General features: G+C 41.6%; 1 protein-coding gene and 1 long non-coding RNA gene across 2 annotated transcripts in view; one reads left to right on the forward strand and one right to left on the reverse strand.

Annotated features, from left to right (window-relative positions):
- Positions 1–23,003, forward strand: part of rusc2 (RUN and SH3 domain containing 2) — a 58,103-nt gene that overhangs the window by 26,906 nt on the left and 8,194 nt on the right. Inside the window, exons 4-11 of the mRNA XM_061981751.2 lie at positions 14,803–15,297; positions 17,388–17,591; positions 17,946–18,110; positions 20,224–20,300; positions 20,381–20,555; positions 20,635–20,740; positions 20,813–20,859; positions 21,026–21,887. Coding sequence (XP_061837735.2) covers positions 14,803–15,297; positions 17,388–17,591; positions 17,946–18,110; positions 20,224–20,300; positions 20,381–20,555; positions 20,635–20,740; positions 20,813–20,859; positions 21,026–21,887 — 2,131 coding nt within the window. The remainder of the gene's footprint in view (positions 1–14,802; positions 15,298–17,387; positions 17,592–17,945; positions 18,111–20,223; positions 20,301–20,380; positions 20,556–20,634; positions 20,741–20,812; positions 20,860–21,025; positions 21,888–23,003) is intronic.
- On the reverse strand, positions 8,681–9,480 carry LOC140679801 (uncharacterized). Its single transcript, XR_012051151.1, has 2 exons — positions 9,203–9,480; positions 8,681–8,799 (listed from the first exon to the last, which is right to left on the reverse strand). It is a non-coding gene; the product is annotated as an uncharacterized lncRNA (long non-coding RNA).

Here is a 23,003-nt window from a genome sequence, read left to right on the forward strand (position 1 = left end):
GTGGAGGAGCAGCGGCTTTACTTTGAGCTCCTCCCGGATGACAGAGCTTCTCACCCTATCTCTAAGGGAGAGTCCTGCCACCCGGCGGAGGAAACTCATTTCGGCCGCTTGTACCCGTGATCTTGTCCTTTTGGTCATAACCCAAATCTCATGACCGTAGGTGAGGATGGGAATGTAGATCGACCGGTAAATTGAGAGCTTTGCCTTCCGGCTCAGCTCCTTCTTCACCACAACGGATCGATACAGCGTCCGCATTACTGAAGACGCTGCACCAATCCACCTGTCGTGAACAAGACTCCGAGGTACTTGAACTCTTCCACATGGGGCAGGGTCTCCTCCCCAACCCGGAGATGGCACTCCACCCTTTTCCGGGCGAGAACCATGGACTCGGACTTGGAGGTGCTGATTCTCATCCCAGTCCCTTCACACTTGGCTGTGAACCGATCCAGTGAGAGCTGAAGATCCTGGCCAGATGAAGCCATCAGGACCACATCATCTGCAAAAAGCAGAGACCTAATCCTGCAGCCACCAAACCGGATCCCCTCAACGCCCTGACTGCGCCTAGAAATTCTGTCCATAAAAGTAATGAACATAATCGGTGACAAAGGGCAGCCCAGCTCTGACACTGATCGTACAGAGAGCGGACCGCCACAATCAGACAGTCCGATACCCATACTCTCTGAGCACTCCCCACAGGACTTCCCGGGGTACACGGTCGAATGCCTTCTCCAAGTCCACAAAGCACATGTAGACTGGTTGAGCAAACTCCCATGCACCCTCAAGGACCCTGCTGGAAGTATAGAGCTGGTCCACAGTTCCACGACCAGGACGAAAACCACACTGTTCCTCCAGTACACCTGAATAGACCTTACCGGGAAGGCTGAGGAGTGTGATCCCACGATAGTTGGAACACATCCTCCGGTTCCCCTTCTGTCAATCCAGAGGTACCGCCCCCGATGTCCACGCGATGCTGCAGAGTCTTGTCAACCAAGACAGCCCCACAGCATCCAGAGCCTTAAGGAACTCCGGGCGGATCTCATCCACCCCCGGGGCCTTGCCACCGAGGAGCTTTTTAACTACCTCAGCAACCTCAGCCCCAGAAATACGAGAGCCCACTACAGATTCCCCAGGAACTGCTTCCTCATAGGAAGACGTGTTGGTGGGATTGAGGAGGTCTTCGAAGTATTCCCTCCACCGATCCACAACATCCGCAGTCGAGGTCAGCAAAACACCATCCGCACCATTCACGGTGTTGTTGACAGGACACTGCTTCCCCCTTCCTGAGGCTGCGGATGGTGGTCCAGAATCGCTTCAAAGCCGTCCGGAAGTTTTCCATGGCTTCCCCGAACTCCTCCCATGTCCGAGTTGAACCGACCACTGAAGCCGCACACAGCTTGGCCTGTCGGTACCTGTCCGCTGTCTCCAGAGTCCTATGAGCCATTATGTATGTTATATTACACATATTATATATGTTATATTACACATATTATATACATTATATTACACATATTATATATGTTATATTACACATATTATATATGTTATATTACACATAGTATATTTGCTATATTACACATATGATATATGTTATATTACACATATTATATATGTTATATTGCACATATTATATATTATATTACACATATTATACATATTATATTACACATTATATATGTTATATTACACATAGTATATATGTTATATTACACATATTATATATGTTATATTACACATTATATATGTTATATTACACATATATATTATATTACACATATTATAAATGTTATATTACACATATTATATATAATAATAATAAATAATATGTTATATTACACATTGTATATTTGCTATATTACACATAATACATATGTTATATTACACATATTATATATGTTATATTGCACATATATATGTTATATTACACATATTGTACATATTATATTACACATTATATATGTTATATTACACATAGTATATATATTATATTACACATATTATATATGTTATATTACACATATTATATATGTTATATTACACATATTATATGCACAATCACAATATTATCCTACATGAGTTGAGATATTAGTCACCTTTTATTCAGCGGCCATCTTTGTTGTTGAAAGCCTGCGGTGGGCGTCGCCCTTGCTAATGGTGCTAACGAGAAGCCGCGTGCTTCCTATGAGGACGGGAAGGCGCGAGTGAGAAGCAAAGATGGCGGCTGATGGCACCTGGGAAGGGATGGTCGGAGGTCTGCAGGGGGTGTGTGAATCCTCCTCCTTCTTCGCCACCATAGTTCCATTCTGCCCCCTGTGGCCGACACCGCCATTGCACTCTGCCTGAGCAGGAGGCCGGCCTGAAACTGACAAACAGCTTGCACAATGTAGTGCACGTCGCACACACAAAAACACACACACACACACACACACACACACACACACACACACACACACACACACACACACACACACACACACACACACACTGCTGTTTGTCACAGTGGATCTAGACAATTTCTCTGCTGTCTTCACTGGACCTTCACGTTGTGTGTGTGTGTGTGCGTGCGTGCGTGCGTGGGTGCGTGCGTGCGTGCATGCGTGCGTATGAGGGGCCGTGAGGGACATTATTCAGAATTACCTCTTACATACACTACTGAAATGCTCTCACACAAACAACTGAAATCGTTTTCTTTTATACACACTACTGAAACACTCTTATAAACACTACTGAAATGCTCTTACATACACTACTGAAATGCTCTCACATAAACAACTGAAATGTTTTTCTTTTATACACACTACTGAAACACTCTTATAAACACTACTGAAATGCTCTTACGTACACTACTGAAACACTCTTATAAACACTACTGAAATGCTCTTACATACACTACTGAAACACTCTTACATACACTACTGAAACACTCTTACAAACACTACTGAAATGCTCTTACATACACTACTGAAACACTCTTATAAACACTACTGAAACACTCTTATAAACACTACTGAAACGCTCTTATAAACACTACTGAAAAACTCTTACATACACTACTGAAACACTCTTATAAACACTACTGAAACACTCTTACATACACTACTGAAACACTCTTATAAACACTACTGAAACACTCTTATAAACACTACTGAAACATTCTTACATACACTACTGAAACACTCTTATAAACACTACTGAAACACTCTTACATACACTACTGAAACACTCTTACATACACTACTGAAACACTCTTATAAACACTACTGAAACACTCTTATAAACACTACTGAAACACTCTTACATACACTACTGAAACACTCTTATAAACACTACTGAAACACTCTTATAAACACTACTGAAACACTCTTATAAACACTACTGAAACATTCTTACATACACGACTGAAACACTCTTATAAACACTACTGAAACATTCTTACATACACTACTGAAACACTCTTATAAACACTACTGAAATGTTTTTGTCTCACGCACACACACACACACACACACACACACACACATTTATTTTGACGGCACATTTTATATTCTTGCCAAACTGTCTTTTAACATATACTTGTTTGGACAGTTAAAATGTAAACAAATAAGCTGAACATATGCCTTGTATGACACCTGGCTTAAGTTTATTGCCCAAACCCCTTACCATTGCAAATATTAAAACAACACTGCCATTGGTTTGTGCTGTAAAAAAAAGTGTTTGTGCTGTTAAGTTTGTTGTTATTCCAAAATAGATTTTCTGACAGGTGATGTCATCCAGCCCCCCCACCTCCTCAAAATCTTCCCAAACTTGTCCCAATTGTTTGTGCTGAATATTTTTTGGGTCCAAAATTATAGTTTAAGTTAATGTGTTAATATTTACACCTAGCCCCAAACCTAAATACAATAATCACAAACAAAAACATTGTGTATCACAAACGTTTGGGGAGATTTTGACAAAGTGTGTGAGATAATGGGGGCTGGATGACATTACTAGTCAGAACATGTATTTTAAAATAACTTAAAAACCTCAACGGTAGAAACATAAATGTTCACAGCACAAACGTATTGCAGTGTTATTTTGATATTTGCAATAATAAAGTGGGCAACTTCATACAGGTCTGTATAACAGGTTCCTTGTTTTTTTTTGTTTTTTTACAAAATGTTTAAACAAAATGTTAATTTGCAGAATACACTGCACAAGTGAAGAAAACATTTTAACAAACCTTATAATTCCCATGTTCACTGAATAAAGTGCAGAATTGAAGTGAAAATGTCTATTCCATAGTTGCCATCATTTTCAAGTGGGTTCACTTGTTGAAAAATGTTCATTGTTGTCTCATTAATGTTTACATCTATGTCTGGAATTACACACCGACAAGTATTGAAAGCATATGAATAATAAGACATAAGGAACCTTTCTGAGCCAAAAAAGGTTGTTTTCAACACACTGTTGAAAATAATAATCACAATGTTTCTATGTGAAATTTATTGAATATTCCAATTAATATATTTGTGTGCAGAGAAGTTCCATGAATCCAGAGGTTGTTTATTCCGTCTTTGTTGAAATGGTCATGCCTCTGAAATAAGAATGTAACAATCAGATCACATGAAAACAGCTAAGACGATATAAGTCATACAGGGAAATGCATTTTTAGACAATATGATTAGCCTGAGCGGCTAGGGGACACCAAAATATGGATTAGAAAAGACAGATTGAAAATAATAATATAAAATATTTTTTTTCCAGCGGGCCGGATGTTGGACTTTGGCGGGCCGTAACCGGCCCGCGGGCCGTAGTTTGGGGACCCCTTATCTAGTCGATAGAAAAGCGCTAAATAAATGTAATCCATTATCATTAGTATTTGATTAGCTACTGACGTACCACGACGTGACTCACATTTCGACATGTTACCATTGTAGCGCACTACAATGCCATGTCGCCTTACATTTCGTGGGATTCAACAATCATTTAGAAATAAATAATGTCTAATTACCTTTTCCTCCTCTTGCTTCGATGTCCATGAACTGAAACGTTGCATATGTGCGATGTAAACTCGCAAGGTAACATTTGCTCCAGACTGCTTGGCTGTCGGGAGGAGAAAGGCACCTGTGTGGCCGCTCAGGTGCCGCGTCCTGCAGGGCCACCCACGGCGCCAGCCCGATCCTTGTTGCATTGAAAGTGTTGTTATATTCTCCGCTGAAGCCCTCAAATTATGAAGTGGAGCTCCCACCTCGGTTAAGCTACTTGTCGGCAAACATTTTGTCCACAACTTGGCTTTAAAAAAAAAAAAAAAAAAGAAAGAAAAAAAAAAAACTTGTCTGAAAAGGGGCGGGGATTATTGGTGACCGGAACCGGAATGCAACATCGCTCACACACACTAGTAAGATGCTCTTACACACACTGGTAAAATGCTTGCATACACACTGGTAAGATGCGCTCATACATATAACTGAAATCTTTGCACACATACTACTGAAATTGTTGTCTCTCACACGCACGTGTAAAAAGCACACACACACACACACAGGTGGAATCCGTTTATACATACTAGTGAAAAATAATTCCGTGTGTGTGTGTGTGTGTGTGCGTGAGACAAAAACATTTCAGTAGTGTTTATAAGAGTGTTTCAGTAGTGTATGTAAGAATGTTTCAGTAGTGTTTATAAGAGTGTTTCAGTCGTGTATGTAAGAATGTTTCAGTAGTGTTTATAAGAGTGTTTCAGTAGTGTTTATAAGAGTGTTTCAGTAGTGTTTATAAGAGTGTTTCAGTAGTGTATGTAAGAGTGTTTCAGTAGTGTTTATAAGAGTGTTTCAGTAGTGTTTATAAGAGTGTTTCAGTAGTGTATGTAAGAGTGTTTCAGTAGTGTATGTAAGAGTGTTTCAGTAGTGTTTATAAGAGTGTTTCAGTAGTGTATGTAAGAATGTTTCAGTAGTGTTTATAAGAGTGTTTCAGTAGTGTTTATAAGAGTGTTTCAGTAGTGTTTGTAAGAGTGTTTCAGTAGTGTATGTAAGAGTGTTTCAGTAGTGTTTATAAGAGTGTTTCAGTAGTGTATGTAAGAGTTTTTCAGTAGTGTTTATAAGAGCGTTTCAGTAGTGTTTATAAGAGTGTTTCAGTAGTGTTTATAAGAGTGTTTCAGTAGTGTATGTAAGAGCATTTCAGTAGTGTTTGTAAGAGTGTTTCAGTAGTGTATGTAAGAGTGTTTCAGTAGTGTATGTAAGAGCATTTCAGTAGTGTTTATAATAGTGTTTCAGTAGTGTACGTAAGAGCATTTCAGTAGTGTTTATAAGAGTGTTTCAGTAGTGTGTATAAAAGAAAAACATTTCAGTTGTTTATGTGAGAGCATTTCAGTAGTGTATGTAAGAGCATTTCAGTAGTGTTTATAAGAGTGTTTCAGTAGTGTGTATAAAAGAAAACGATTTCAGTTGTTTGTGTGAGAGCATTTCAGTAGTGTATGTAAGAGGTAATTCTGAATAATGTCCCTCACGGCCCCTCATACGCACGCATGCACGCACGCACGCACGCACGCACGCACGCACGCACGCACGCACGCACGCACGCACGCACGCACACAACGTGAAGGTCCAGTGAAGACAGCAGAGAAATTGTCTAGATCCACTGTGACAAACAGCAGTGTGTGTGTGTGTGTGTGTGTGTGTGTGTGTGTGTGTGTGTGTGTGTGTGTGTGTGTGTGTGTGTGTGTGTGTGTGTGTGTGTGTGTGTGTTTTTGTGTGTGCGACGTGCACTGGAAAAAATATGTTGTATTATTATTTTCAATCTGTCTTTTCTAATCCATATTTTGGTGTCCCCTAGCCGCTCAGGCAAATCATATTGTCTAAAAATGCATTTCCCTGTATGACTTATATCGTCTTAGCTGTTTTCATGTGATCTGATTGTTACATTCTTATTTCAGAGTCACCACGCAGCTGCATGACCATTTCAACAAAGACGGAATAAACAACCTCTGGATTCATGGAACTTCTCTGCACACAAATATATTAATTGGAATATTCAATAAATTTCACATAGAAACATTGTGATTATTATTTTCAACAGTGTGTTGAAAACAACCTTTTTTGGCTCAGAAAGGTTCCTTATGTCTTATTATTCATATGCTTTCAATACTTGTCGGTGTGTAATTCTAGACATAGATGTAAACATTAATGAGACAACAATGAACATTTTTCAACAAGTGAACCCACTTGAAAATGATGGCAACTATGGAATAGACATTTTCACTTCAATTCTGCACTTTATTCAGTGAACATGGGAATTATAAGGTTTGTTAAAATGTTTTCTTCACTTGTGCAGTGTATTCTGCAAATTAACATTTTGTTTAAACATTTTGTAAAAAATAAATAAATAAGGAACCTGTTATACAGACCTGTATGAAGTTGCCCACTTTATTATTGCAAATATCAAAATAACACTTCAGTGCCCCTCCCGAAAATCTCCCGGGGCAACCATACTACCGAATTTCTCCCGATTTTCACCCGTACAACAATATTAAGGGCGTGCCGTCATGGCACTGCTTTTAGCGTCCTCTACAACCTGTCGGCGCGTCCGCTTTTTCACCATACAAACAGCGTACCGGCCCAGACACATGTTGTACTGTATTTTTCGGATTATAAATCGCAGTTTTTTTCATAGTTTGGCCGGGGGTGCGACTTATACTCAGGAGCGACTTATGTGTGAAATTATTAACACATTAGCATAAAATATCAAATAATATTATTTATCTCATTCACGTAAGAGACTAGACGTATAAGATTTCATCGGATTTAGCGATTAGGAGTGACAGATTGTTTGGTAAACGTATAGCATGTTCTATATGTTATAGTTATTTGAATGACTCTTACCATAATATGTTACGTTAACATACCAGTTGGTTATTTATGCCTCATATAACGTACACTTATTCAGCCGGTTGTTCACTATTCTTTATTTATTTTAAATTGCCTTTCAAATGTCTATTCTTGCTGTTGGCTTTTATCAAATAAATGTCCCCAAAAAATGCGACTTATACTCCAGTGCGACTTATATATGAGTATAAGTCGCACCCCCGGCCAAACTATGAAAAAAACTGCGATTTATAATCCGAAAAATACAGTACAACATGTGTCTGGGCCGGTACGCTGTTTGTATGGTGAAAAAGCGGACGCGCCGACAGGTTGTAGAGGACGCTAAAAGCAGTGCCATGACGGCACGCCCTTAATATTGTTGTACGGGTGAAAATCGGGAGAAATTCGGTAGTATGGTTGCCCCGGGAGATTTTCGGGAGGGGCACTGAAGTGTTATTTTGATATTTGCAATAATAAAGTGGGCAACTTCATACAGGTCTGTATAACAGGTTCCTTATTTATTTATTTTTTACAAAATGTTTAAACAAAATGTTAATTTGCAGAATACACTGCACAAGTGAAGAAAACATTTTAACAAACCTTATAATTCCCATGTTCACTGAATAAAGTGCAGAATTGAAGTGAAAATGTCTATTCCATAGTTGCCATCATTTTCAAGTGGGTTCACTTGTTGAAAAATGTTCATTGTTGTCTCATTAATGTTTACATCTATGTCTAGAATTACACACCGACAAGTATTGAAAGCATATGAATAATAAGACATAAGGAACCTTTCTGAGCCAAAAAAGGTTGTTTTCAACACACTGTTGAAAATAATAATCACAATGTTTCTATGTGAAATTTATTGAATATTCCAATTAATATATTTGTGTGCAGAGAAGTTCCATGAATCCAGAGGTTGTTTATTCCGTCTTTGTTGAAATGGTCATGCAGCTGCGTGGTGACTCTGAAATAAGAATGTAACAATCAGATCACATGAAAACAGCTAAGACGATATAAGTCATACAGGGAAATGCATTTTTAGACAATATGATTTGCCTGAGCGGCTAGGGGACACCAAAATATGGATTAGAAAAGACAGATTGAAAATAATAATACAACATATTTTTTCCAGCGGGCTGGATGTTGGACTTTGGCGGGCCGTAACCGTAGTTTGGGGACCCCTTATCAAGTCGATAGAAAAGCGCTAAATAAATGTAATCCATTATCATTAGTATTTGATCAGCTACTGACGTACCACGACGTGACTCACATTTCGACATGTTACCATTGTAGCTCACTACAATCCCATGTCGCCTTACATTTCGTGTGATTCTACAATCATTTAGAAATAAATAATGTCTAATTACCTTTTCCTCCGCTTGCTCCGATGTCCATGAACTGAAACGTTGCATATGTGCGGTGCAAACTCGCAAGGTAACATTTGCTCCAGGCTGCTTGGCTGCTTGGCTGCACCTGTGCGGCCGCTCAGGTGCCGCGTCCTGCAGGGACGACCCACGGCGCCAGCCCGACCCTTGTTGCATTGAAAGTGTTCTTATATTCTCAGCTGAAGCCCTCAAATTATGAAGTGGAGCTCCCACCTCGGTTAAGCGACTTGTCGGCAGACATTTTGTCCACAACTTGGCTTTTAAAAAAAATAAAAAAATAAAAAAAATAAAAACTTGTCTGAAAAGGGGCGGGGATTATTGGCGACCGGAACCGGAATGCAACATCGCTCACACACACTAGTAAGATGCTCTTACACACACTGGTAAAATGCTCGCATACACACTGGTAAGATGCGCTCATACATATAACTGAAATCTTTGTACACATACTACTGAAATTGTTGTCTCTCACACGCACGTGTAAAAAGCACACACACACACACAGGTGAAATCCGTTTATACATACAAGTGAAAAATAATTCCAGGTGTGTGTGTGTGTGTGTGTGTGTGTGTGCGTGCGTGAGACAAAAACATTTCAGTAGTGTTTATAAGAGTGTTTCAGTAGTGTATGTAAGAATGTTTCAGTAGTGTTTATAAGAGTGTTTCAGTAGTGTATGTAAGAATGTTTCAGTAGTGTTTGTAAGAGTGTTTCAGTAGTGTTTATAAGAGTGTTTCAGTAGTGTATGTAAGAATGTTTCAGTAGTGTTTGTAAGAGTGTTTCAGTAGTGTTTATAAGAGTGTTTCAGTAGTGTATGTAAGAATGTTTCAGTAGTGTTTATAAGAGTGTTTCAGTAGTGTTTATAAGAGTGTTTCAGTAGTGTATGTAAGAGCATTTCAGTAGTGTTTATAAGAGTGTTTCAGTAGTGTATGTAAGAGTGTTTCAGTAGTGTTTATAAGAGTGTTTCAGTAGCGTATGTAAGAGCATTTCAGTAGTGTTTATAAGAGTGTTTCAGTAGTGTTTATAAGATTGTTTCAGTAGTGTGTATAAAAGAAAAAGATTTCAGTTGTTTATGTGAGAGCATTTCAGTTGTGTATGTAAGAGCATTTCAGTAGTGTTTATAAGAGTGTTTCAGTAGTGGGTATAAAAGAAAAAGATTTCAGTTGTTTGTGTGAGAGCATTTCAGTAGTGTATGTAAGAGGTAATTCTGAATAATGTCCTTAACGGCCCCTCATACGTGCGTGCGTGCGTGTGCGTGCGTGCGTGCGATGACTGGGCAGTTTTTGTGTTTTATTTGTCACCTGCATTTGTACACACCATCTGAGATGAGATCATGAGAATATGTCAGAAGTTCCTATCAGAGTTCTTGGCAGAGGTGGGACCAAGTCATTGCTTTGCAAGTCACAAGTAAGTCTCAAGTCTTTACCCTCAAGTCTCGAGTCAAGTCCCGAGTCAAGACAGGGCAAGTCCGAGTCAAGTCCAAAGTCAAGACTGGAAAGTCTCAAGTCAAGTCCCAAGTCCTGCATTTTGAGTTTCGAGTCCTTTCAAGTCGTTTAACCACAGACTAATATATTTACACAGACTGTGTATGCTTTTAAAACGCTGTATTTATTTATTAAAACAAGTGCATTTGAAATTGCAGGGAAAAAGATAGTGCTGACATTGCACTTCAAAATAGCACTATTAACGAGTCATTTTAAACATGTAACTCATTCCTTTACAGAATAAACACATTTGAAAAAAACAAGTGCAACTGTACTTATTTGCACCAAAGTGTTAACATTGTATTTCCATGGCATATTGCATTGTAACTAGTTCCACAGCAGTTTCTATCCTGTTCTTACCTTATCTCATTGATCTCATCTCATACTGTATGTGTGTTTATGTGTGCGTACACATGAAAAACATAACAAATATATGAACATAACAATGAACAGAGTTGTACTTTTTAGATGTCAGGACCCTATGTTATATGTACACATATTCTTAATATAGTATACATTTTAACTGACCTTTATTTGATTATGTTTGTCTTTTTGTAGGTGGCTAAAATACGCGGTGCTGCTGACCGCCGTCTAACGTTACGTTACTGTGTGTGATACATTGACTAACATAATGTTACTGTGTGTGATACATTGACTAACGTAACGTTATGTATAGGTACCTCATGCAACCCTGCTTAAAAAAAAATCACTTGACAAAAAGTATGAATAAGGTAGCGAACTGCAGTGGATGCAACAGATTGCCGTGTTTGCAATGACTTTATAACCATAGACGTCTTATAAGTAGACGCAGCATTGGTTGCTGTGACGTGAGCAATTTGGCTAAACTGACAGTTGAAAGGTAGAAAACAAAGATGCTAAACTGACAGTTGACAGGTAGAAAACAAAGATGGTGTTCAGCGTTTTCCTGCTCAAATGAGCGGACTGTTGAAAATAGGAATCGGGGGACTACTTTTCACAAGTAAGATTTAACATTAACGTACTATTGGTTGTATTTTGTGAAAAGAATATTAGCACAGAGTTGAGAAGGATCAAAGATCTTCAATATTTGTATGTGAAAATCACAAAGAAATCTTCTGGGGGAGGATGACGCCCCTACCGGGGTTTGGTTTACAAACTTTCAGCCCCACCAAGAACAAAATTCACCAGCCGCCACTGATTATGATGCATTCTCATTTTAGGCAAAGTATAAGACAATACTTTCTTAACAGTATAATTGTAACCAGGAATAAGTCTTCAAGTAACAATATTCAAATACTAACATTGTTGGGTTAAACAGAATTTGGTTTTATTCCGAATCCAGTGAAACAGATTGGTGGTTTTAGCTGATATGAAGACTTTCAGGTGTTTATATATGTTTAAGTATTTGGCAGACACTTTTATCCAAAGCGACTTACATAAAATAATACATATAAAACAATCACTGCAAACATGATCATTTAAGGGAAGAATGTAATAGAAAATATCAATACAAAGTGTCAAGACAGAATAAACTCTCTGCTGCTGCAGCAACAGAGATACAGTCTATAGGTCCCTAAGATATATAGATATCTAATGTATTCATACATTGTTTATGTAGGATATACGCATGTATATATAACCTAATCATATTGTTTCTTCAACTTAAAAATAGTTTACCGTTTTTTTCCCCCTTCTCTGGGATTATATTCCCAGTTTTGATCTCGGACGTCTGGTCACTTATAGCGTATAAGAATATTATATTACTGTTAAGCAAACTATGAATAATAAAACACGCCAAAACATGTGTCTGTTATCATAGCTACACGTATGACAAAAAAGCCCGTGAAAATCAGTGGTATTCAGTGTGGTAAGATGAATTAAATGTGCTGACAGTTCATCGCTCCTGCCAAATGAATTGCACTGAGTGGAGCGGATCACCACTCCAAGATGGCGGCTCCGCGTCTCGTCTGCGCCAGTAGGCAGTAGCGCTCTATGCTGCGTCTACTTATAAGATGTCTATGGTTATAACGTTAGCAGTGAGTTTGCAGCCTCACTGATTTAACTACACAGCAAATAAAAGTCACGTTACTTAGCTAATAAACGTTATCTTACATTCAAAACTTACCCTTCTTTGTGCAACTTCAAATGTCGAACGAAGTTGGAAGTTGTTGCGTCTCCGTCTGTAATATTCGAACTGCGTGATTTGCATACGGCAATTCGTTTTTTGTTGACCAAGTCGTAGTTTTTATACCCAAACGAAACCAACTTTAACATAATTGTTTCTCACTGGCACGTTGTTGGACAACTCTTCCTCATTGGTTCTCCTGCAATTTGATTGGATGAATGTGTGATGAAAACAACGTAGATCTAATTTGATTGGCTGTTGTACTGACAGCACACCAGCTGACAGGAACAACACGCTGATAGACGGACGAAGAAAATGAAAAATACGGAGCGCTCCCAAATAACTTTTTAAGCTTTGGATTTTGGGGAAAGTGGCAAGTCATGTCAAGTCATGTCAAGTCAAAAGGCTCAAGTCCAAGTGAAGTCACAAGTCATTGATGTTAAAGTCTAAGTCGAGTTGCAAGTCTCTTTACATTTTGTCAAGTCGAGTCTAAAGTCATCAAATTCATGACTCGAGTCTGACTCGAGTCCAAGTCATGTGACTCGAGTCCACACCTCTGGTTCTTGGTACCATAACTAGTTCCTATTAGAGTTCTTGGAAACCATAACTAGTTCCTATTACAGTTCTTTGTACCATAACTTAGTTCATATTAGAGTTATTTGTACCATAACTAGTTCCTATTAGTTATTTGTACCATAACTAGTTCATATTATAGTTATTTGTACCATAACTAGTTCCTATTAGAGTTATTTGTACCAAAACTAGTTCCTATTAGAGTTATTTGTACCATAAGTTCCTATTTGAGTTTTTTGTACCATAACCAGTTCCTATTAGAGTTCTTTGTACCATAACTAGTTATTATTCGTTATTTGTACCATAACTAGTTCCTATTAGTTATTTGTACCCATAACTAGTTCCTATTAGATATTTTTACTATAACTAGTCTCTATTACAGTTCTTTATTATAATAATAATAATAATAATAATAATAATAATATATTTTATTTTTAAAAGCACTTTATATTGAACAAACAACCTCAAAGTGCTACAGTGCATTTAAAAACAACAACACTAGAACCACAAATAGCTGCCCCCAACGAGTAAAATAAATAGTAAAATAAAATAAAAACTAGAACAGCCTAATAGCTAGAACTAGCACACATATGTCCAACAAAAGGCTTTTTTAAAAAGATGCCACAACAAGTTCCTATTAGAGTTCTTTGTACCATAGCAGCACGGTGGAAGAGGTGTTAGTGCATCTGCCTCACAATACGAAGGTCCTGAGTAGTCGTGAGTTCAATCCCGGCCTCGGGATCTTTCTGTGTGGAGTTTGCATGTTCTCCCCGTGACTGCGTGGGTTCCCTCCGGGTACTCCGGCTTCCTCCCACCTCCAAAGACATGCACCTGGGGATAGGTTGATTGGCAACACTAAATTGGCCCTAGTGTGTGAATGTGAGTGTGAATGTTGTCTGTCTATCTGTGATGAGGTGGCGACTTGTCCAGGGTGTACCCCGCCTTCCGCCCGATTGTAGCTGAGATAGGCTCCAGTGCCCCCCACGACCCCAAAAGGGAATAAGCGGTAGAAAATGGATGGAAATGGATGGATGTACTATAACAAGTTCCTATTAGAGGTATTTGTACCATAACAAGTTCCTATTAGAGTTCTTTGTACCAAAACTAGTGCCTATTAAAGTTTTTTGTACCAAAACTAGTTCCTATTAGAGTTGTTTGTACCATAACTAGTTCCTATTGGAGTCTTTTGTACCATAACTAGTTACTATTAGAGTTATTTGTACCATAACTAGTTCCTATTAGAGTTATTTGTAACATAACAAATTACTATCACAATTCTTGGTACCATAACAAGTTCCTATTAGAGTTATTTATACCATAACTAGTTCCTATCAGAGTTCTTGGTACCATAGCATGTTCCTGGTTGATGTTCCTTAAGCAGTTCCAGGACCTGACTGGAGATGTGTGTGTGTGTGTGGTGCAGGTGGTGTGTCCTCCTGGTGTGACGTCCACCCAGCAGTGTTGCGCTACAGTAAAGACCAGCGTCCAACCAGCCTGCCCATCCAGCCCTTCACCTTCCACCACCAGCTGGCCTGCAAGCCCCCGCAGACTAAGGCGCCGCCCCCCCTACTCACAGGCCACATGTCAGGGCAGGCCCCCCCAGGCTGCTGCGGTGCCGAGGACGGAGTACTCACAGGGGCGCCTCCCCTGGACTCGGTGCGCCCGTCGCCCCTGGGGAGTTACTCCCCGGTGCACCTTCAGGAGGCCACCAGTTGGGGGACGTGCTCCACCTGCACCCCCAGCCCCACCCCCCCTCACCACCTCTCCTGCCCCCACAAACAGAGCTCACCCACCCCTCCTCCGGCCAGCCTGGACTTAAAGAGGGGGGTGGTCCTGCAGAGAGACACCCTGAGTCCACTGGGGGGCATCAAGACTGGAAACCATGTGGACACAAGCAAAGTAGTCAGGATGCACAACGGTAATTTCTACTTCTACCTTCTCTCTTTCACTCCACCACGTCTTACTCCATGTAGAGGAATATACATCCATATATAAGGAATATAACTCTATATATAAGGAATATAAATCAAAGTATAAGGAATATAAATCCAAGTATAAGGAATATAAATCTATATACAAACCCCGTTTGTGTTAGATGTAAATATAAATGGAATACAATAATTTGCAAATCCTTTTCAACCCATATTCAATGACAAAGACAAGATATTTGATGTTCAAACTCATAAACTTTATTTTTTTTTTGCAAATAATAATTAACTTAGAATTTCATGGCTGCAACACGTGCCAAAGTAGTTGGGAAAGGGCATGTTCACCACTGTGTTACATCACCTTTTCTTTTAACAACACTCAATAAACTGAGGAAACTAATTGTTGAAGCTTTGAAAGTGGAATTCTTTCCCATTCTTGTTTTATGTAGAGCATCAGTCGTTCAACAGTCCGGGGTCTCCGCTGTCGTATTTTACGCTTCATAATGCGCCACACATTTTCGATGGGAGACAGGTCTGGACAGCAGGCGGGCCAGGAAAGTACTCGTACTCTTTTTTTACGAAGCCACGCTGTTGTAACACGTGCTAAATGTGGCTTGGCATTGTCTTGCTGAAATAAGCAGGGGCGTCCATGAAAAAGACGGCGCTTAGATGGCAGCATATGTTGTTCCAAAACCTGTATGTACCTTTCAGCATTAATGGTGCCTTCACAGATGTGTAAGTTACCCATGCCTTGGGCACTAATGCACCCCCATACCATCACAGATGCTGGCTTTTGAACTTTGCGTTGATAACAGTCTGGATGGTTCGCTTCCCCTTTGGTCCGGATGACACGATGTCGAATATTTCCAAAAACAATTTGAAATGTGGACTCGTCAGACCACAGAACACTTTTCCACTTTGCATGAGTCCATCTTAGATGATCTCGGGCCCAGAGAAGCCGGCGGCGTTTCTGGATGTTGTTGATAAATGGCTTTTGCTTTGCATAGTAGAGCTTTAACTTGCACTTACAGATGTAGCGACGAACTGTATTTAGTGACAGTGGTTTTCTGAAGTGTTCCTGAGCCCATGTGGTGATATCCTTTAGAGATTGATGTCGGTTTTTGATACAGTGCCGTCTGAGGGATAGAAGGTCACGGTCATTCAATGTTGGTTTCCGGCCATGCCGCTTACGTAGAGTGATTTCTCCAGATTCTCTGAACCTTTTGATGATATTATGGACCGTAGATGTTGAAAACCCTAAATTTCTTGCAATTGCACTTTGAGAAACGTTGTTCTTAAACTGTTTGACTATTTGCTCACGTAGTTGTGGACAAAGGGGTGTACCTCGCCCCATCCTTTCTTGTGAAAGACTGACCATTTTTTGGGAAGCTGTTTTATACCCAATCATGGCACTTACCTGTTCCCAATTAGCCTGCACACCTGTGGGATGTTCCAAATAAGTGTTTGATGAGCATTCCTCAACTCTATCAGTATTTATTGCCACCTTTCCCAACTTCTTTGTCACGTGTTGCTGGCATCAAATTCTAAAGTTAATGATTATTTGCAAAAAAAAATGTTTATCAGTTTGAACATCAAATATGTTGTCTTTGTAGCATATTCAACTGAATATGGGTTGAAAATGATTTGCAAATCATTGTATTCCGTTTATATTTACATCTAACACAATTTCCCAACTCATATGGAAACGGGGTTTGTATAAGGAATGTACATCCATGTATTAGGAATATAAATCTGTAAATAAGGATTATAAATCCATGTATAAGGAATATAAATCCATGTATAGGGAGTATAAATCTATTTTTAAGGAATATAAATTCATGTATAAGGAATATAAATCTATATATAAGGAATATAAATCCATATACGAGGAAGATAAATCCATATATAAAGAAAATAAATCCATATATTGATCAATTTTTACAGCCCTATGAACAATCTATGAGATATTTTTTCACTCTTCTCTCCTTCCCTTCTTCCTTTCTTCCCTTCCTCTCTTCTTTCCTTCTCTCCTTCTTCCCTTTCTCTCTTCTCTCCTTCTTCCCTCCCCCCCACCCCACAGTGCACCACCTTTCCCCCCAGGCGTTGAAGTGGCGAGAGTATCGGCGCCAGAACCCTCTTGGCGTCTCCTCATCTTCCTCGTCCTCTTCCTCCGCCGCCCCCGCCGGCTCGGCCCCGCGGAGTGGAGGCGGGACGCGCCCGCCCAGACGGAACGTGTTCGATTTCCCCGCGCATCCGTCGAGCCACTCACTGGGACGCCCTCATGGTGCTCCTTCTTCTTCTCCTGTGTCATGTGACCCTCACTTCCTGTGTTCATGGTCATGTGTGTGTTGTGTCATGTGACCCTCACTTCCTGTGTTCATGGTCACGTGTGTGTTGTGTCATGTGACCCTCACTTCCTGTGTTCATGGTCATGTGTGGGTTGTGTCATGTGACCCTCACTTCCTGTGTTCATGGTCATGTGTGTGTTGTGTCATGTGACCCTCACTTCCTGTGTTCATGGTCTTGTGTGTGTTGTGTCATGTGACCCTCACTTCCTGTGTTCATGGTCTTGTGTGTGTTGTGTCATGTGACCCCTCACTTCCTGTGTTCATGGTCAGGTGTGTGTTGTGTCCATCAGGGAAAGGTAAGCAGACCTCCAGCGACTTCCTGCTGGACTATTTCTCTGTGAGCGAGCGTCCGCCAGAAGAGTTCTGTCTCTCACCTGACACCTGGCCGTCTTCGTCTTGCTCCTCCTCCTCTTCGTCACGGGGACACTTCAGTGTGGACATGACGCGCAAGAGAGGTGAGCACCTTGTTATAGTATAATGATGTTTACTGTACACCTTGTTACAGTATGACAATGTTTACTGTACACCTTGTTACAGTATGATGATGTTTACTGTACACCTTGTTACAGTATGATGATGTTTACTGTACACCTAGTTACAGTATGATGTTTACTGTACACCTTGTTACAGTATGATGATGTTTACTGTACACCTTGTTACAGTATGATGGTGGTTACTGTACACCTTGTTACAGTATGATGATATTTACTGTACACCTCGTTACAGTATGACGATGTTTACTGTACAGCTTGTTACAGTATGACGATGTTTACTGTACACCTTGTTACAGTATGATGATATTTACTGTACACCTAGTTACAGTATGATGTTTACTGTACACCTTGTTACAGTATGATGATGTTTACTGTACACCTTGTTACAGTATGATGGTGTTTACTGTACACCTTGTTACAGTTTGATTATATTTACTGTACACCTTGTTACAGTATGATGATATTTACTGTACACCTTGTTACAGTATGATGATGTTTACTGTACACCTTGTTACAGCATGATGATATTTACTGTACACCTCGTTACAGTATGACGATGTTTATTGTACAGCTTGTTACAGTATGACGATGTTTACTGTACACCTTGTTACAGTATGATGATGTTTACTGTACACCTTGTTACAGTATGACAATATTTACTGTACACCTTGTTACGGTATGACGATGTTTTCTGTACACCTTGTTACAGTATGACGATATTTACTGTACACCTTGTTACAGTATGACGATGTTTACTGGACACCTTGTTACAGTATGATGATGTTTACTGGACACCTTGTTACAGTATGATGATGTTTACTGTACACCTTGTTACAGTATGTCATACTAGATAAAGTCATTATTGTAACACTGCTAACTTTGTTAAATTACTATAATAATTGTAATATTAATAACATTAAAGCTGAACGGGGCCCTGGCCCTTCCCCTTTGCACCGCGGGGTTCACGCCCACCCGACGCCCCGAGCCGCCATCAAAACTTTCAGGAAGGTCAGAGCATGTGTAAGGAGGTTTTGATAGTTATTATTTTCCACCACAAAGGGGAGAAAAATGCGCTGCAGTAAAGACGACGTTAGGTCGCACCCAACACCCCAACCCAATATAAAAAAGTTCGGGAAAATTGGAGCATGTGCACGGAAGTTACGAGAGTTTTGATTTTTCACCACCAGGGGGTGATAAAGGCACCGTAGTAAATATGCAGTTTCTTCCACCCGACACCCTGACCCACCATTAGAAATTTCTAGGAAGATGGGAGCATGTGGAAGGAAGTGATGACAGTTATAGTATTTCACCACCACGGTGTCATGCAGTTAAGTGGGACCCTATACCACAACCCACCATCAAAAAGTTCAGGAAAATCGAACAATGTCCAAGGAAGTTATGGCTGTTCTGATTTTCCACCTCAAGGGGGTGATGTTGGCACCACTGCAGCTCACCCATTACCGTGATCCACCATCAAAAATTTGGGGAGGATCCGCGCATCGTGTCCCCAACGTGTCACCAACGTGTCCCCAACGTGTCCCCATCGTGTCCCCATCGTGTCCCCATCGTGTCCCCATCGTGTCCCCAAGGTGTCCCCATCGTGTCCCCAACGTGTCCACATCGTGTCCCCAACGCGTCCCCAACGTGTGCCCACGCGTCCCCATTGTGTCCCCAACGTGTCCCCAACGCGTCCCCATCGTGACCCCATCGTGTCCTCAACGTGTCCCCATCGTGTCCTCATCGTGTCCTCAACGTGTCCCCATCGTTTTACCAACATGTCCCCATCTTGTCACCAACGTGTCCCCATCGTGTTCTCAACATATCCCCATCGCGTCCCCAACGTGTCCCCATTGTGTCCCCATCGTGTCCCCAACGTGTCCCCATCGCCCCCCCAACGTGTCCCCATGATGTCACCAACGTGTCCCCATCGTGTCCCCAACGTGTCCCCAACGTGTGCCCATCGTGTCCCCAAAGTGTCCCCATCGTTGCCCCGCGGTGTCCCCAAAGTGTCCCCATCGTTTCCCCGCGGTGTCCCCAACGTGTTCTCAACACGCCTTGTTTCTGCTTGCGTCAGGTCTGGTGAAGGCGGTCAACACTGCAGTGGATCTGATCGTGGCTCACTTTGGGACAAGTCGAGACCCTGACGTGAAGGTACCATCTTGTCCTCCATGTTGACCATGTGTCTGCTGAACAAGCCTAAAGAGAATGTCCTTGCTGTTTGGGTGTGCCAGGCTAAACTGGGGAACAGCTGGGTGAGTCCCAACGTAGGACACCTCATCCTCAAGTACTTGTGTCCAGCGCTGCACGAAGTCCTGCAGGACGGCCTGAAGGCTTACGTCTTGGACCTGATCATTGGACAGCGGCGCTGTCAGCCCTGGAGTCTGGTGGAGGCCTCCACCCAGCTGGGTGAGAACAAGCACCCGACCCCATTTATCTTTGTGGACTTGGTCTGGTCTCATAGTCCCCGCCTGGTTGTCTCCATCAGGCCCGTCCACACGTGTCCTCCACAACTTGTTCACTAAGGTGAGCCAGTTCTCGGAGCTGACCAACCACAGCATGAGACTCAACGCCTTCGTCTTTGGTCTCCTCAAGTGAGTTCTCTGGTCTTGGTCTGCTGGCTTTGGTCCTCCTGTCCACACACTCTGATCTGTCTTCTCTTGCAGCCTGAAATCTTTGGACTTTTGGTTCACTCACCTCTTCTCACACGAAGGTAAGTGTCATGAAGGTGATGTTCCACTACATTCTTCTTCTTCACCTTCTTCTTCCTGCGCTTTCCTTTCCTCCTTCCTTCTCTTCCTCCTTTCTTCCATTCCTTCTCTTCATTCTTCCTTCTTTCTTCTTCTTCTTCTTCTTCTTCTTCCTTTTCCTTCTTGCAGACATCATTGCCGCCCACTACAGTCCCTGGGGTCTCCTCCCCTTGTCTCAGGGGGCGTGTCTGCAGCTCTTCCAGGAGCTCATCCTCCTCCTGCAGCCGCTCTCGCTCCTCCCCTTCCACCTGGACCTGCTCTTTGAGCCACACCTGCTCCAGAAGGGCCAGGAGCAGCTGAGGCGCAAGGAGCAGCTGTGCTCGGCCGGCCAGATGACCGAGCGCTCGGGGCGCTCCACCTTCCAGCTGATGAGAGGATGGAGCGCCACCGTCGGCGACATGGTGGCCAAGAAAGAGAAGGCGGGGCTCAGGCGAGAGGGCACCTGGCCCAGGACGGAAGCCTCTTCTGACACCATGGAAGCTGGCTTTGCTCACCTGTGGAAGGACAGAGGGGCGGGAGGACAGAGGACGAAGGGAGTTGGACAAGAAAGAGAAGACAAGAGCGTGGAGGCGAGGAAGGACAGACAGGCGGGCTGGTGGTTCCAGCTCATGCAGTCCTCCCAGGTCTACATCGACCAGTCCACAGAAGGCTCAAAGTTTGTGAAGACGGAGAAGAGGAAGACGTCTTTGGAGAGAAGACACTGCCAGCTGCCCCCCTCCAGGGAGGGCGTGGTGGAGGGCGCCGAGTCTAGTCGGGAAGGGGAGGGTCGCTCGGACAAGGCGTCTTTGAGACCCAGAGGACGTCCATTGTGGATGGGCAGTCCGCCAGAGTCCGTCCTCAGCCAGGACAAGGAGGAGACGGGGGGCGGAGCTCCCGCCGAAGCCCAGCAGGAGAGTCCGACTCAGGGTCAAAGTTTACGCTGGCGACGCCTTTTTGGATCCGGTGTTTGCTCGCCCACAGCGGAACAGAAGGTTAAAGGTCACAAGAGCAGGTAGGTGTGAAGGATTCAAACACTTTTTCTGGACACCATTTTAGAGACGTCCCAATTATCATATGATCATTTTCAAATCATTCATGGTAGTAATTAGCAGTGTTGGGACTAACGTGTTACTAAGTAACGTGTTACTGTAACGCCGTTCCTTTCGGCGGTAAATAGTAATCTAATGCGTTATTTTTTATATTCAGTAACTCAGTTACCGTTACTACATGATGCGTTACTGCGTTATTTTACGTTATTTTTTATGTAGTATCGGCTAGAAACTGAGAAGATTTGAGTGTGTTTTATTGGAGCGCTGCAGAAGAGGCGACAAGGAAGAGACGCGCCGCGCGCTGTCTGTGTGTATGTGTGTGTGTGGGAGGGGACGTGTCTGTGTTTACTAACAAGACATGGCAAAGCCCGAAGCAGAGTTTCTTAACATGGAGATATTCTCACTACTTTTCTTTTGTCGATCACAAAGAAAATAACAATTTAGTTAAATGTAAGTTGTGCCTTGGATCAAAGATCCTATCCTAGCAATTCAAATCTGCTGAAACAGCTACAAAAGCAACATGCTTCGATGAAGCTAGTAAAGAGACACACTTCACCTCCTAAGCAACAGCGGCTGGATTTTAACGAGGCACTGCGCGCACTGAAGGTACACACACTCTGTCAATTCTCTTATATACTGTTGCTCTTTCATTCTAGACTTTTAGAGTGTTTGATTATCACATTACTCTAAATGTATAGACTATAAAGTTCACAAACATAAAGAGGGATGCGAGTGGGCCAGGCCAATCTTTCCTTATCTCTTAACTAAAACTGGGGAAATGTGTAGTGTTCTGGGCTTCAGACATGATTTTATTTCAGAATTCCTTGGGAGAAAAAAACGCCTGGTTAGGCTTTGTGTATGTAGTGTGTGCCTTCCTTGGTTTACAGCTATGTTGTTATTATGCTGTTTGTTACTTATGTATGTTATGTTGCAGCTATTTAAAATAGTTTTGTCAATTTGTTCTGTCCTGAAACAAATTGGGCCTTTGAAACATATCTTTGTCTTTGTGTGTTGTATGTAGACCACATTGCTTAGCAGAGTTCAGTGATGCAAATGCATGTCAAGTTGATCAACAGATT

The sequence above is a fragment of the Nerophis lumbriciformis genome, linkage group LG24, assembly GCF_033978685.3.
Source record: "Nerophis lumbriciformis linkage group LG24, RoL_Nlum_v2.1, whole genome shotgun sequence".
Lineage (NCBI taxonomy): Eukaryota > Metazoa > Chordata > Actinopteri > Syngnathiformes > Syngnathidae > Nerophis > Nerophis lumbriciformis.